The 12,736-nt window shown below is 44.4% G+C and overlaps 1 protein-coding gene across 1 annotated transcript in view; it reads left to right on the top strand.

The window, feature by feature from the left end:
- LOC122444743 (basic proline-rich protein-like) overlaps positions 1-12,096 on the top strand; it is a 67,163-nt gene extending 55,067 nt beyond the window's left edge. The window contains 1 exon segment of the mRNA XM_043473387.1: positions 12,060-12,096. Within this exon segment, the coding sequence (XP_043329322.1) occupies positions 12,060-12,096 (37 nt within the window).
- Positions 12,097-12,736: the final 640 nt, after the last annotated feature.

Below are 12,736 nucleotides of genomic sequence, written 5' to 3'. Positions count from 1 at the left end.
ATGATGTATTGTGTGTTTATTTATTAAGGGTGCTTGTGTTTATGCATACATGGGAGTGAGTGGCAGGCTTCCCTGGTGGCTCAGAAGTAAAGAATTTGCTTGCCATTCTTGGGTCAGGAAGATCCCCTGGAGGAGGGCATGGCAACCCACTCCAGTATTCTTGCCTGGAGAATCCCATGGACATGGAAGGAAGAGCCTGACAGGGTACAGTCCATGGGGTTGTACAGTCCAAAGAGTCAGACATGACTGAGCATACACAGGAGTGAATGGCATGGGTAGTTATGTGTGTGTGTGTGAATGTGTGGGAGGGGGATGCATACCTGTGGGAGTGGATGTGGGTGGAGTGAGGACCATCCAGGTGCTCTCTGGCCAGGGTACAACATTCCCCCCTGCAAAGCAGTCACAGATTTGGGAGCACATTTCTCCTCCTAACAAGTTCCCCACTCTCCTCAGGAAGCTGCCCTGCTTGGCCAGGATTTGAGGTTTCTCTCACTGAGGCCTCTGGAGACACATTCCAGTGGTGAACACAGAATACAAACCCAAGAAATAAAATCACACCTAGCACCTGAAAGGGGTCAAAAACCCCGGGGGAGAAACTGAAGGTTCAAAGTTCCATAACTCACACTCTTTGGAAAGAGAGGAGGCTCGCCCCTCTCACACCCCAGATTCCCAGTTTGAATTTTTAAAATCAACCTTATGAGCAAACATCTGCCACTCTCCCTCTTCTGAGAGAAGGGTGAAGATCAGAATAAGGCATCTTTGTGTTTTCATTAGGTATTTTAGCAAATGCAATGAGGACATTCAGATTCGATTTTCCTGTTTTGTACACACACAGAAGTCTGTGCTAAGAGGATTACTTTCCTGGAGCCACATCCTTCAGAAAGGCCCCGGTCAAAGGCGACTCTTGTTAAACAGCATTTTCTCTAATTCCTCTGGCTTTTTTCCTGGCCTCAAAGTGCAGACATCTTGCCCGCTCCTGAATCCACCCACCTCACAGACTTCGGGATAAAGTTGGTTCGGCCACTCCATTCTCCTCCGGCCCCTGGTTCCTTAATAAAGCTGAAGATGAACATTAGCGCTTGGTTCAACAGCATCCGAAAGGGAAAGGGCAGCCCTGTCCAACCCTCGACACCCCCTCGCTGTCCCCATAGAAAGATGTAGCCTTTTCGCCTCTGTGCCAGTGAATGGCTCTTCGAGGGTTTTCATTAGGGCTGGGTCTGCTGGTGCAGAAAGCCTCACAGATGTTGACATTTTTTTCATCCCTGGGTTAAGATGTCTTCCATAAGCTTTTATTCCCCATTTGTTACTTCTTTATTATCCAGGAGGTTTGGCCGCCTCCCTCTTCTCATTTCTCTGAAGAGAGCAGCGGTAGCTGGGCCTGTCATTATCTCGGCCCTTTTCTCTGGACTCCAGAGGCGGCCAGGGCCTCAGGCCCCATTGTGGGGGACAGCAGGGAGCTGAGGCGGGCCGGTCACTCCTCAGACCCTTTTGTGCAGCAGCGTAGCTCCGGGACGTGAAAGGTCAGGGGCACACCAAGCTTCCATACCTGAGCTTTTGTTGAGGGCTGGAGGCGAACGTTTCCAGAAGCAATGTTTTGGAAAGCAGCCCAGAGACGGCCTCCTCCCTATTACAGTGCACAGCTGTACCACAGCCCTTGGGGCTGGGACCAAGGGCAATGGGGAATTTGTTTAGATCATCTGTCCCCAAAATGTCCTGAGAAAAATGTTTTTTTACCCAGAGATTGGCTTAAACATGAATTTGAATGGAAGCCTGAAGTCTCTGAGATGCTGAGAAAAATCCTTTGTGATTCATAGAGAGAGTGTTCTGTTGATTTTAACTATCCTTTGTCCTTAGTCCTGGCAGCCTAGAGTCAACCTGCAACCTCAGTTTCCTCATCTGTCAAAGGGGAATAATACCTCTCCTTCTACCCACTTCATACAGTTACTCTGGTTATTCTGTGGATCTAGTGAGGTCATACAGAAATTGTTTTTCCAAATTGTAGGACTGTATACAGTATCTTGCTCTGCAGTGGCTGTGTGGACCCTGACTTGAATATAAGCCACCACAAGAGGCAGGCTAATTTTTTCTGAAAATTATTGAGCAGAAATGCAAATAGATTGAAGGGCCTTGAGGCATCTGATTCCAGGCACTGTCCAGGCTTGATGTCCTGAGGGTGAGGGGAGGTCTCAGAGCAGGATAGACTCTGATGGCAGCAAACCTCTGAGGCTTGATGTTGTATTGCGCTCCTTAGAAGGCAGCTCTGGGAGGCTGGCTGGAGAAAAGTAATGTGTGCTTCTATGTAGGGAAAGATGAAAAAGGGCTCAGGGTTGCTCACTGAGAACCAGCTTGAAAGTGAAATTGTTAGTTGTTCAGTCAAGTCTGACTCTTTGTGACCCCATGGACTGTAGCCTGCCAGGCTCCTCTGTCCATGGAATTCTCCAGGTGAGAATACCAGAGTGGGTTGCCATGCCCTCCTCCAGGGGATCTTCCTGACCTAGAGACTGAACCCAGGTCTCCTACATTGCAGGCAGATTCTTTACCTGTTGAGCCACCAGAAGATCACCAGCTTAATATGAGTCAGTTATGACACGACTGGAATACTCCAAGAGGAACCTCAGCTGCCTTGTGGAAGGAAGGGGTCCTCTAGCCTGCACTGAGTGTTGGGTCCTTTCTGGACATCACATTTTAAGGAAGCTATGTAGGTCCAGGACGTTGCTCAAGGGAAGGAGATAAGTCACTTCGAGGACTGGTCAGAGGAGCTGAGGCTGCATCCTCTAATGAGAACTGAAGCACTTGTGTGAAAAGGGAATTGGGCTCATTCTGTGTGGCAATAAGGGTTGGAACTGAACTGGGAAATGAAAGCTGAAGTGAAGATATTTTGAGAATTTCAAAGGAAAATACTTCAAATGGTTATCAGAACTGTGTAAAATGAAGTGGGCTACTTCATGAGGTAGTCAACATTCCATCACTGAGGGTAATCCAGCAAAGCAGGATTTGTGGAGAAGATTCAGCCCCTGAACATTTAAGGCTCACTCTGTGTCAGGCTTGGCAAGTTCTTCCCAATCCTGAAACTGTAGAAATGTTTCCATTTTTTGCATTTATCAAGAAATCATTTTCTGGTGATTAAGTTAAATACAGTCAGTGTACACTTCCCATAACAGTTGAGTAATACATCCAGTGAACAAAAGTGAAAAAAAGCAGATAGAATATAATTCAGAGTCCATACTCTGAAGAGCAAACTCCCATATTCACAGTTTTTTATTAAGACCAGATGTGGTTGGCACAGTAAGCAGGTAGGGTAGGGAGTGGGGATAGTAGGTACTGCTGGGAAAAAAAAAAATTCTGGCCTTGGAACCAATGAAACCATAATAATGAAGAGAACAGGGTAAAACTTTAAAGGGAAAGAAGTCAAAAGAAAATCCCAAAAGTCATCTGTCCACATCTCTGTCTAGACCATGAACTACACATACACAAAGAAGTTGAAAAGTAGCTAAGCTATTGGAGAAAGATCTGAACTGATACTGTCATTGTTAATTAAGAAACAAAGTTTACAGTTTGAATTCAACCAAGATAATTGCCTGATAAAATAAAAGAATTAACATCCATCAGAGATAATTGCTAAATTCCAGAATCCACACAACTTTACATCCATAATGTCCAGAAGATTATCCAAAGTTATTTAGTACACATAGAACCAGGAAAATAGAACACATTATCAAGCTCAAAGAACATCAACTGAGACAAACATAAGAGGATATTCAAAGGCAAAAAAAAAAAAAAAAGCAAAAAACTTAAATTTCACATCTTTTACAAAAATTAATTTTAAATAGATCATAGATTTAAATGTAAAACATAAAACCATAAAACTTTTAGACAATAACACAAAAAAATTTAAAGACCAAGGGCTTGGTAAAAAGTTCTTATATGAAAAGCATAACCTATAAAATAAAAAATTGATAAGTTGGGCTTAATCAAAATTAAAAGCTTTTACTCTACAAAAGAACCTCAGAAGATGATGAAAAAACAATCATAGACTGGGAAAAAAATATTTGCAAACCACATATCTGAAAAAGAACTTACATCTAGAATATATTTTAAAACTCACAAATGGAGTTTACTCCACGGTAAAATAACCAAACAATCCAACTGGAGAATGAGCAAAGGCATGAAGAGACATTTTACTGAAGAGGACTGAGGGATGTAAATGAGTAAATGGAAAAATGTTAAATATCACTAACCGTTAGAGAGCTGCAAAATAAGATCATGATGGACTATCACTACAGATCTATTATATCTGAAATTTTAAAAATAATCACAATATCAAGTGCTGGCAAGGATGCAGAGAAACTAGATCTTTCATACGTTACTGGTAGGAATGACACTTTGGAAAACAGCTTGGCAGTTTCTTTAAAACCTAAACATATACTTACCATACCTCAGAGCAGTTGTAAATACTTGTAGGCATACATCCCAGGGAAATGAAAATATATGTCAACACAAAAACCTATACAAGATTGTTCTTAGCCACTTCATTTGAAACATCCTCAAAACTGAAAAAAACCAAAATCTCTCTCAGTAAGTGAATATTCAAACAAACAGGGGTATATTCATACCATGGAATATCACTCGGCAATAAAAAGAAAAGATATATTGATACATGCAACCATTTGGATTGATCTCAATGGTACATCCTGAGTGAAAAAGCCAAGCTCAAAAGGCCATATTGTGCATGATTTCATGTCTATAAAACCCTTGAAATAATAAAATTATGGTGATAGAAAGCAGATTAGTGGTTGCCAGAGGTTAGGGATGGTGGGAGAGGGGGATGAGTGTAATTATAAAGAGGTAGCACAGGGGAGATTTTGCTGTGAGGGACTAGTTATGCATCTCAACTGTGGTGCCTGTTACATGAATATATACATATGATAATGATACACACACGTTGTGCAAATGTCGAATTTCTGGTTTTAATATTGTACTATAACCACTGGGGGAAACTGGGTGAAGAGTTCATGGGGCCTCTGTCCTACTTTTATAAGTTCCTGTGAATCTATTATTATTTCAAAATAAAGTTTAATAAAATAGCTATTGTATTTCTACATAAAAGTAACAAACAATTGGGAAATAAAGAAAAAATTCAACTCCGCTTACAAACAGTATGAAAAATACTTAGGAATAAATTTAAAGAAAAATGTGCCAGATCTGTACTCTGAAAACTACAAAATACTATTAAGGGAAATTAAGGAAAATGTAAGTAAATGGAAAGATCTACCATGTTCATAGATCTCAACATTGTTAAAATGTTTATTTTCTCCAAATTGATCTGTAGATTTAATGTAAGCCCAATCAAAATCCTAGCAAGCTTGTCTTGAAGAAATTGATAAGCTGATTCTAAAACTATATGGAAAAGCAAAGAATCAAAAAAAAATCTTTAAAATATAAACAAGCTTTGAAGAAACTGCATTCCTCAATTTCTTTAATCAAGTAATCAAAACTCTGTTGCACTGGCATAATTATAAACATATAAATCAATGGAACAGAAAAGAGTCCAGGAATAAATTTGCAGTCATACAGTCAATTGACTTTTTATAAAAGTGCCAAGGTACTTCAATGGGGAATGGGTAGTGTTAAGAAATGATCCTATAATCATGGAGAAAAAAAATTGAATTGTAAACCTTACCTCATACCATATACAAAATAGTCAAATGGATCATAGACCTAAATATAAGAACTGCAATAATAAAATTTCTAGAAGAAAACACAGGAGAAAATCTTTGTGATATTGTTTTGGCAAAGATTACCAAAACATGACACAAACTGCATGAATTGTAAAATATATATATAAGAAAATGGACTTCATCAAAGTTAAAAACTTTCATTCATCTAAGGACACATTTAAAAGTGAAAAAACAAGCCACAGTCTAGGAAGAAGTATCTGCAAAATACCTAACTGGTGAAGGACTTGTTTCCAGGTTAAGAAGAAAGCAAATAATGCAATAAAAAATGGGAAAAGATTTGAAAAGGTACCTGCTCAACATGGATATATGACTAGCCAATATGGACATGACTAGTCATCAGGGAAATTAAAGCCACAATGGAATATCATTGCAGCCTCACTAGAATCAGTAAAATTGAGAAGACTGTCAGTACCAGTTTGTGAGATGGGAGAATGGACTCTCATGCACTGCTGGTGGGAATGCACAATGGCACAGTCTCTTTGAAAAAGTGTTTGGCAGTCTTATAAGGTTAAATGTATATCCATCATACAACCCAGCAATTTCACTCCTAGGTATTCACCCAAGAGAAATGGAAAAATATGTCCACACAAAGACTTGTGTGCAAATGTTTATAGCAAAATTATTCATAGTCACATATTTTTAATAGCCCAAATCTGAAAACAACCCAAATAAGTGAATGGACAAATGAATTATAGTTATCCTATGATATACTGCTAGGCCATAAAAAGAAACAAAAATATTGATACATGCAACAACATAGATGAATCTCAAAACCTGGACATTGAGTGAAAGAAGTTAAACACAAAAGACAATGCACTGTGTTGCTTCATTTATATAAAATTCTAGGAAAGGCAAAACTATAATGACAAGATTTGCAGTTGCTGGAGCATGGGGTCTGGAGAGGGTGATGACTGTGATGGGGTTTGAGAAAACTCCTGGGGATGACAAAAATGCTCTGTACCTTGACTGTGATAGCAGCTACACAACTGTACACAATTGCCAAAACCCCATCAAACTGTACCCATTAAATGTGTAAATATTATTGTATAAATGATTCTAAAGGAAATCAACCTTGAGTAGCATTAGAAGGACTGGTGCTGAAGCTGAAACTCCAATACTTTGCCTACTTGATTCAAAGAGTTGACTCATTGGAAAAGACCCTGATGCTAGGAAAGATTGAAGGCACAAGAAGATAGGGGCGGCAGAGGATGAGATAGTTACATAGCATCACCGACTCACCAATACGGGTTTAAGCAAACTCCAGGAGTTGGTGGAAGACAGAGGAGCCTGGTATGCTGCAGTCCATGGGGTTGCCAACAGTTGGACACGACCTAATAACTAAACAACAACAATTTTTTAAAAATGCTTTGACCTAAAAAATTAAATATAGTTACGAGTCACTTTTTATTAGCATGAACAACCCACTGCTACCACATTGAACGGAGTCAAAAACAAGAGAACAAGACACACACATGACAGTAGGTCCTGTACCCTTACCACAGGCTTTCTGAAATACTGAAAAGCATCAAAGAGCCTTGTTTACCACTTTTGTGAATCCCTAGTGGTCCAAAGATCCCACACTAAGAATTACTGGAAGAGACGCTCCCCTTGGTCACAATGTTCTCTGAGGGAACATGTAAAAATGGACCGAAGAAACAGGACCACTGGTCCTTTCCAGAGTGTGAAGTCATACCTTCCCATGGAAGTAAACTAGTGGAGAATAACGCACAAGGGTATTTTATGAGGCTAAGCCCCTGAACAGAGCTGCCTTCCTGTCCACCTGGCCAGGAACCGTTTCTGTTAAGATTTCCTAGAATCACTTAGGAGACAGCAAAGAAATGCCCCATTTGGGCAGGACTGAAACACTTAGAAAGTAGTCCTAATTAAACTTACATGCAAATTGCCAATCACAGTGGGGCAGTTTTTTAGATTTTCAAATTAGCAGCTATTCAAGACAAAACCAAAAATGGATTTGGTTTAAATAAACATGAACAGGGAAGGTTTCATCTTTTCCTTCCCTCCCACGGTTTCTGCACATCACTCTCTGACACTTTGAGGGGCAGGGCAAATGCAATTCAACATTCAATACATAAACGACTATGCACCGGCAGCTATACAAGAGACATGGCCACCGAGAGGAGTCAGATGTGGTTTCTGACCCTGAGAAATCCACAGAATGGTGTACATCATGAGTGTTAACAGAAAACCCACACGGTGGGGCAGAAAGCATGGAACAAACACCCACCATGGTGATAGGGGTGGGCAGTTGGTTCTGACTGGGTTAGGAGCTTGAGGACTGTGTCCCACAAAGGAGAACACTACACAGAACCTTGAAGGATGAGACAGATGTAATAAGTAGAGAAGGTGAAGAGACGGTGGCCGGGGAAGCAACAGATACAACATCGTGGGGCAGAACCTCATGCTCCGAGGGAATCATGGGTATTTTGATGGTGTAGGAGTTTAACGGGAGGCAAGTGGGAAAGCAATGAATGAAGAGCTCACAGTTTGTATTTTAGCTTTTTGCTGTCTGGTTTTTGCTGTGCATGGGCAGCAGCATCCCAGCCCTACTTATGCCCACAGGGCCATCCCCTCAGGAGCTAAGATCCAGCAGGACACCCCAGTACTGTTCATTCAGAGAGAAAGACCAGAAGTTAGCTCTGAATGAAGAATCCTCTTTTGAGCCAGATCATCTATGACACTGGATCCATGTACTGAAGTTCACAAGGCCATGAAATTTCCCCAACGTGTTCATTCAGGTTCCAGTTAAAGGGGCAATGATAGTCCTTTCTGTGGTGTGAGCACACATACAGTGTAAACCTACCTAGCACCTTTCTCTTTATTTACAAAGCACTTTCTCACCTGTTAACCAGCGGAGTCTCCCAATGCCCCCATGAGTTAGAGGGGCAGAGAAAACACACCCTATTTTATAAGGGAGGAAACAGGCTGGAGCTGCCATGGGTTAAGGCCCATGTTTCCTGTCACAAGTGAAGTGAACTGAAAGTTGCTCAGTTGCGTCTGACTCTTTGTGACCCCATGGACTGTATAGTCCATGGAATTCTCCAGGCCAGAATACTGAAGTGGGTAGCCTTTCCCTCCTCCAGGGGATCTTCCCAACCCAGGGATCAAACCCACAAAGTGGCCACAGAACAGGAACACCATCTGAAGGGCAGGGAGAGAAGTGATTTACTGCCCAGGTCTCCATGCACTTTTTTTTAGGGTAGGAGACTTTCATCAAAATGTCAAAAAGTCCAGTTTCCTGTAGACCTCTGAAAAGTTGATTTTGATCAGATCAGCCAGCCCCAAGTGTTAAAAGTCCTGTCTCCTGGTTTTTCCTGCTAAGGACACGAAATTCACAGTCAGTGATCAACTTATTCTCAGAATGGACTTGTGGTGGTTGTTCAGTTGCTAAATCGTGTCCAACTCTTTGCTCTCATATTAATGCTTGTTAATAACTCCTCTCCGCCAATCCCTCTTTGTAACACAGAGTCACAGAGCACTGATGCTGGTAGGGCTGTAACGGTACCAGTAATGTGGTTTCCAAGGTTTTTCATTTACTGACCGGCATCTATCATCTCGTTTGATCATAAACTGTGAAGTAGCTAACAGCCTGGATCATTATTCCCCTCTGACAAATGAAATAACTACAACAAAAAGAGACTGAATCACCTCTCCACAGGTCATAGAGCCAGGCTCGAACACAGGTCTCAGAACCCCCCACCAATGTTCAGTCTACTACACCAAACCCTCTTTCCCTTCCTCGCTGCAGATTAGGTGAGATTTACAACATCCCTGAACTTCACAAACAGGGAAACTGCAGCTCATAGAGGATCAGAAATCTGACTGGCCTTGATGACATTCTGGAGAGTTCCCTGCTTCTCACCAGCCCTAGAGAGAGAGGGAGACACAAGTATTGCCTTTATGTGCCATCATGAGGGTCGCTGCATGTCAGCCCCCATCTTAACCTAAAAATGACTGCAGGCCAACATCAAAAGAAAAGGGAGAGTGCCCACCTACACACTCATGGTAGCTGGCCACATTGTGCTGTCCTGGCCACAGCCGGTCCTCTCCAGGGCATTCTTTTGAAACACATAATGGCATCCACCACTCTACCCCGCCCCCCCAGCCCCAGCCTCAGCTCCTGCTGACAGGCAGGCTCTGAAGCCAACAGGCTACAGCCTGAAGCTGCTCCCAGCAGGAGTCAGACAAGGCCGACAAGGTTACAGGTGCTTTTCATCCAGCCTTGCAGGAGAGCACCAACTTCCTGCTGCTAGAAATTTGTCTGCAAATTTTTGTCTTGATTCAAATCGATGCATGGAGGCCTGGGGACCCTGGGGTGATATGATAACTTGATTAAGCCCCAGGACAGATGACACGCTAGCTCAAAGGCCATGTGCTCTCCTCCTTAACCTCTCCAAGGGAGACCGCAGGCTTTGCTGGTAATTGGCCCATTGTCCCTTCCACTATGCTTCCTACGGAAGCCCACTAATCGGCACAACCCTGGGCTCCTCTCTGAGGCAGCCTTAAATGCTCTCAGAGTCATCAGACTCAGTGAGCTGTGAAAAATACCTGTGTAATGTGACATACCAGAGTCGTGATTTGAACAGCCAAAAATGACCTTTACTGGAAACAATGACTTGGGGAGATACCCTTCCATCCTCCAGCCTGGGTGTAAATTGCAACACATTTTACAGGGATGAAAGTCTGAGACGGTTTTGTTAAAAATGTGTTCAAACTTTTAGAATGGTTTGTTCTCTTGGGGAAATAATCCCCCTATCTTTCATGTTTACCCAGTTTAGTGTCTCCTGTTGGACAAACCATTACTGAGAGTGTTTATGATCAACCATTTGCAGGTACTTTGGCATACACTCATGTGAGTCTGCCCTGGGTGAGTCAATGTGTGGACGTTGTTTCTGGAACAAATGTAATTCAGGTCTGCCAAAGGAGGGAGACAGCACTAAACAACAATGGATGGATGGGATCCATAGGTGGGTCAGCTGCCACAGTGATAGTTGTTTTTTTTTTCCCCCACTCCTTTTTAAAATCTTCCATCAGCCTTTTTCATTGTTTCAGAGATTTTAGAGTTATGAGAGAGTTTGAAACGTATCTCCTCGATCCACTTTCTTTAGGAATATTGTAAAGGAATAAAATTCACTACTCAGGATCTCAGATGGGTTCACTTTGAGAGACGTCAAGAAACAGAGCTGTTACTGGCCCTTGAAAACAGAGCAAAGTACACATTAAAAGCTAAAGAAATGCTATTTTAAATTTTCCTTATGATTTATTGCTTGAATCTCCCTGTAAGAAAAAACGGCTAGGTAAGCCAACAACACCGTTGCTGTATTTGTCATGGGAATGGAATGTCTTTTGAACTGCTAAAATAGATAATTCCAAGCCTGGAAGAAAAACAAGGGAGGGGGAAGGGGAAAGCATGGGAGAAAAAAAGAGCCTCTCATTTTCCAATAATTGCAAAGGCCAGGAATGTGCCACAGTGGCACCGAGGACCACGTGGCGGGACGCCCTACAGTGGCGCACGCGCCTCCTCCCCCTGATGTCAGGCTGGTGGTGGGAAGCCGACTGGGAGATCGCTTCGGCCATTTGCCCAGAACCCAGGAGCTGGAGCATTTGTGCCTTCCTGCGAGGGAGAACTGTGTGTTTTCATCTTTGTCATCTTAAAGCGGGCCTCCTAGCCCCTAAGGGCAGCGCGCGCCCCGCGTGCTGCGCGGGAGCCCTAGCTGCGCGCGGAGCCTCCTGCGGCCCCAGGACTGGAAAGGCGCTTCTAAAAGGGGGCGTTCCGCTCCGTCCTCTGCGCCGCCGGCCTTTGTCTCCGCTCCCCCGCACGGGCGCTGAGGAAGGGGCTTTTTAAATGGCTTCCCGGAAACAAAGGGGGCCCAGGCGCCCGGCTCATTACGGGCTCATCGGCCACACCGGCCGGCCCGCCCCTCGCCCGCCCCACTGTGGCCACCATCGGGCCCCGCCTCGCTCTCGCTAGCCACCAGGGCCCACCGACCCATGGAGCAGGGCGGCGGGGTGGGGCTCTCCCCCAGGCCTCCCCTTCTCCACCCGCTTTCCCTAGCCTTCCCCAGCACTCCTCCGTTACCCCACCCCCACCCCCACGGTCGCATCTACCCCGCGCTCCTGGCATGCCACACCCTCCTGCCCCGAGAGATTCTCCCACCCCAGAGCAGCCCTTTCCCGGTGGAGAGGCTGGTTCCGGCCTGAGGGCAAGGGAAGGATTGCGTCTAAACTGCCCTGAGGGCCCACATTGAGATGATCCAAGCCCTGACTCCTGCATGACCGCTCTCTGACCCTCCTTTGCTGTAGACCGACCACAGACTTGGCCGACCACAACCGGGAGTAGGGAATCCGAGGGCCCAGATTTTGACGCAGAGAAGAGGTTAGCATGACCTCAAACATACTCTGGGGGCCACCTGTTAGGCAAAAATGGAAAGAGGCCACTTGGAAGGTGAGCAATAATGTATGTGACCCTCCTCCTTCTAGTAGGTGGTGCTAAAATCCCAACCACAGTGTCATTAGAGCAGGAACCCACTGCACCCAAGGGCTGCTGCCTTGGGAAGTGCCTCTGAAGTGAGGAGGTCTGGGGAGGGGGCGGCCAGTGGCAGGCCAGCCCTTCCTCTGAGAGGAGGCTTGCTCCTATTTGCTGTTCCCCGCCCCCCCCCCCCCCCCCCCCCCCCCCCCCCCCCCGCCCCACAAAACCCCTCCTCAGAGGAACCTACAGAGCCTGTGATAAGAGCACTGGACAGGTGCTCCACGGAGTCAAATCCCAAGTCTTTGGAGAATGACCCAAAGGCATTTCAAGATGCTGTGATCATAAGGCGTGAAGACAAGTCAAACGGACCATTTCATGTGAAGCCAGCGAGTCATGGGAATAGACACATGTTCATGCGGGGCATGGAGGACTTTTTCAGATTGAACCCTTGTGCTCCTTTCACACAGAGGACCTGACCAGCACCCCAGGACAGGGGTGACAGAGCATTCAC

This window comes from Cervus canadensis, chromosome 7 (assembly GCF_019320065.1).
Source record: "Cervus canadensis isolate Bull #8, Minnesota chromosome 7, ASM1932006v1, whole genome shotgun sequence".
NCBI classification, from domain to species: Eukaryota; Metazoa; Chordata; class Mammalia; order Artiodactyla; family Cervidae; genus Cervus; species Cervus canadensis.
This window is presented reverse-complemented; position numbering and strand designations above follow the sequence as displayed.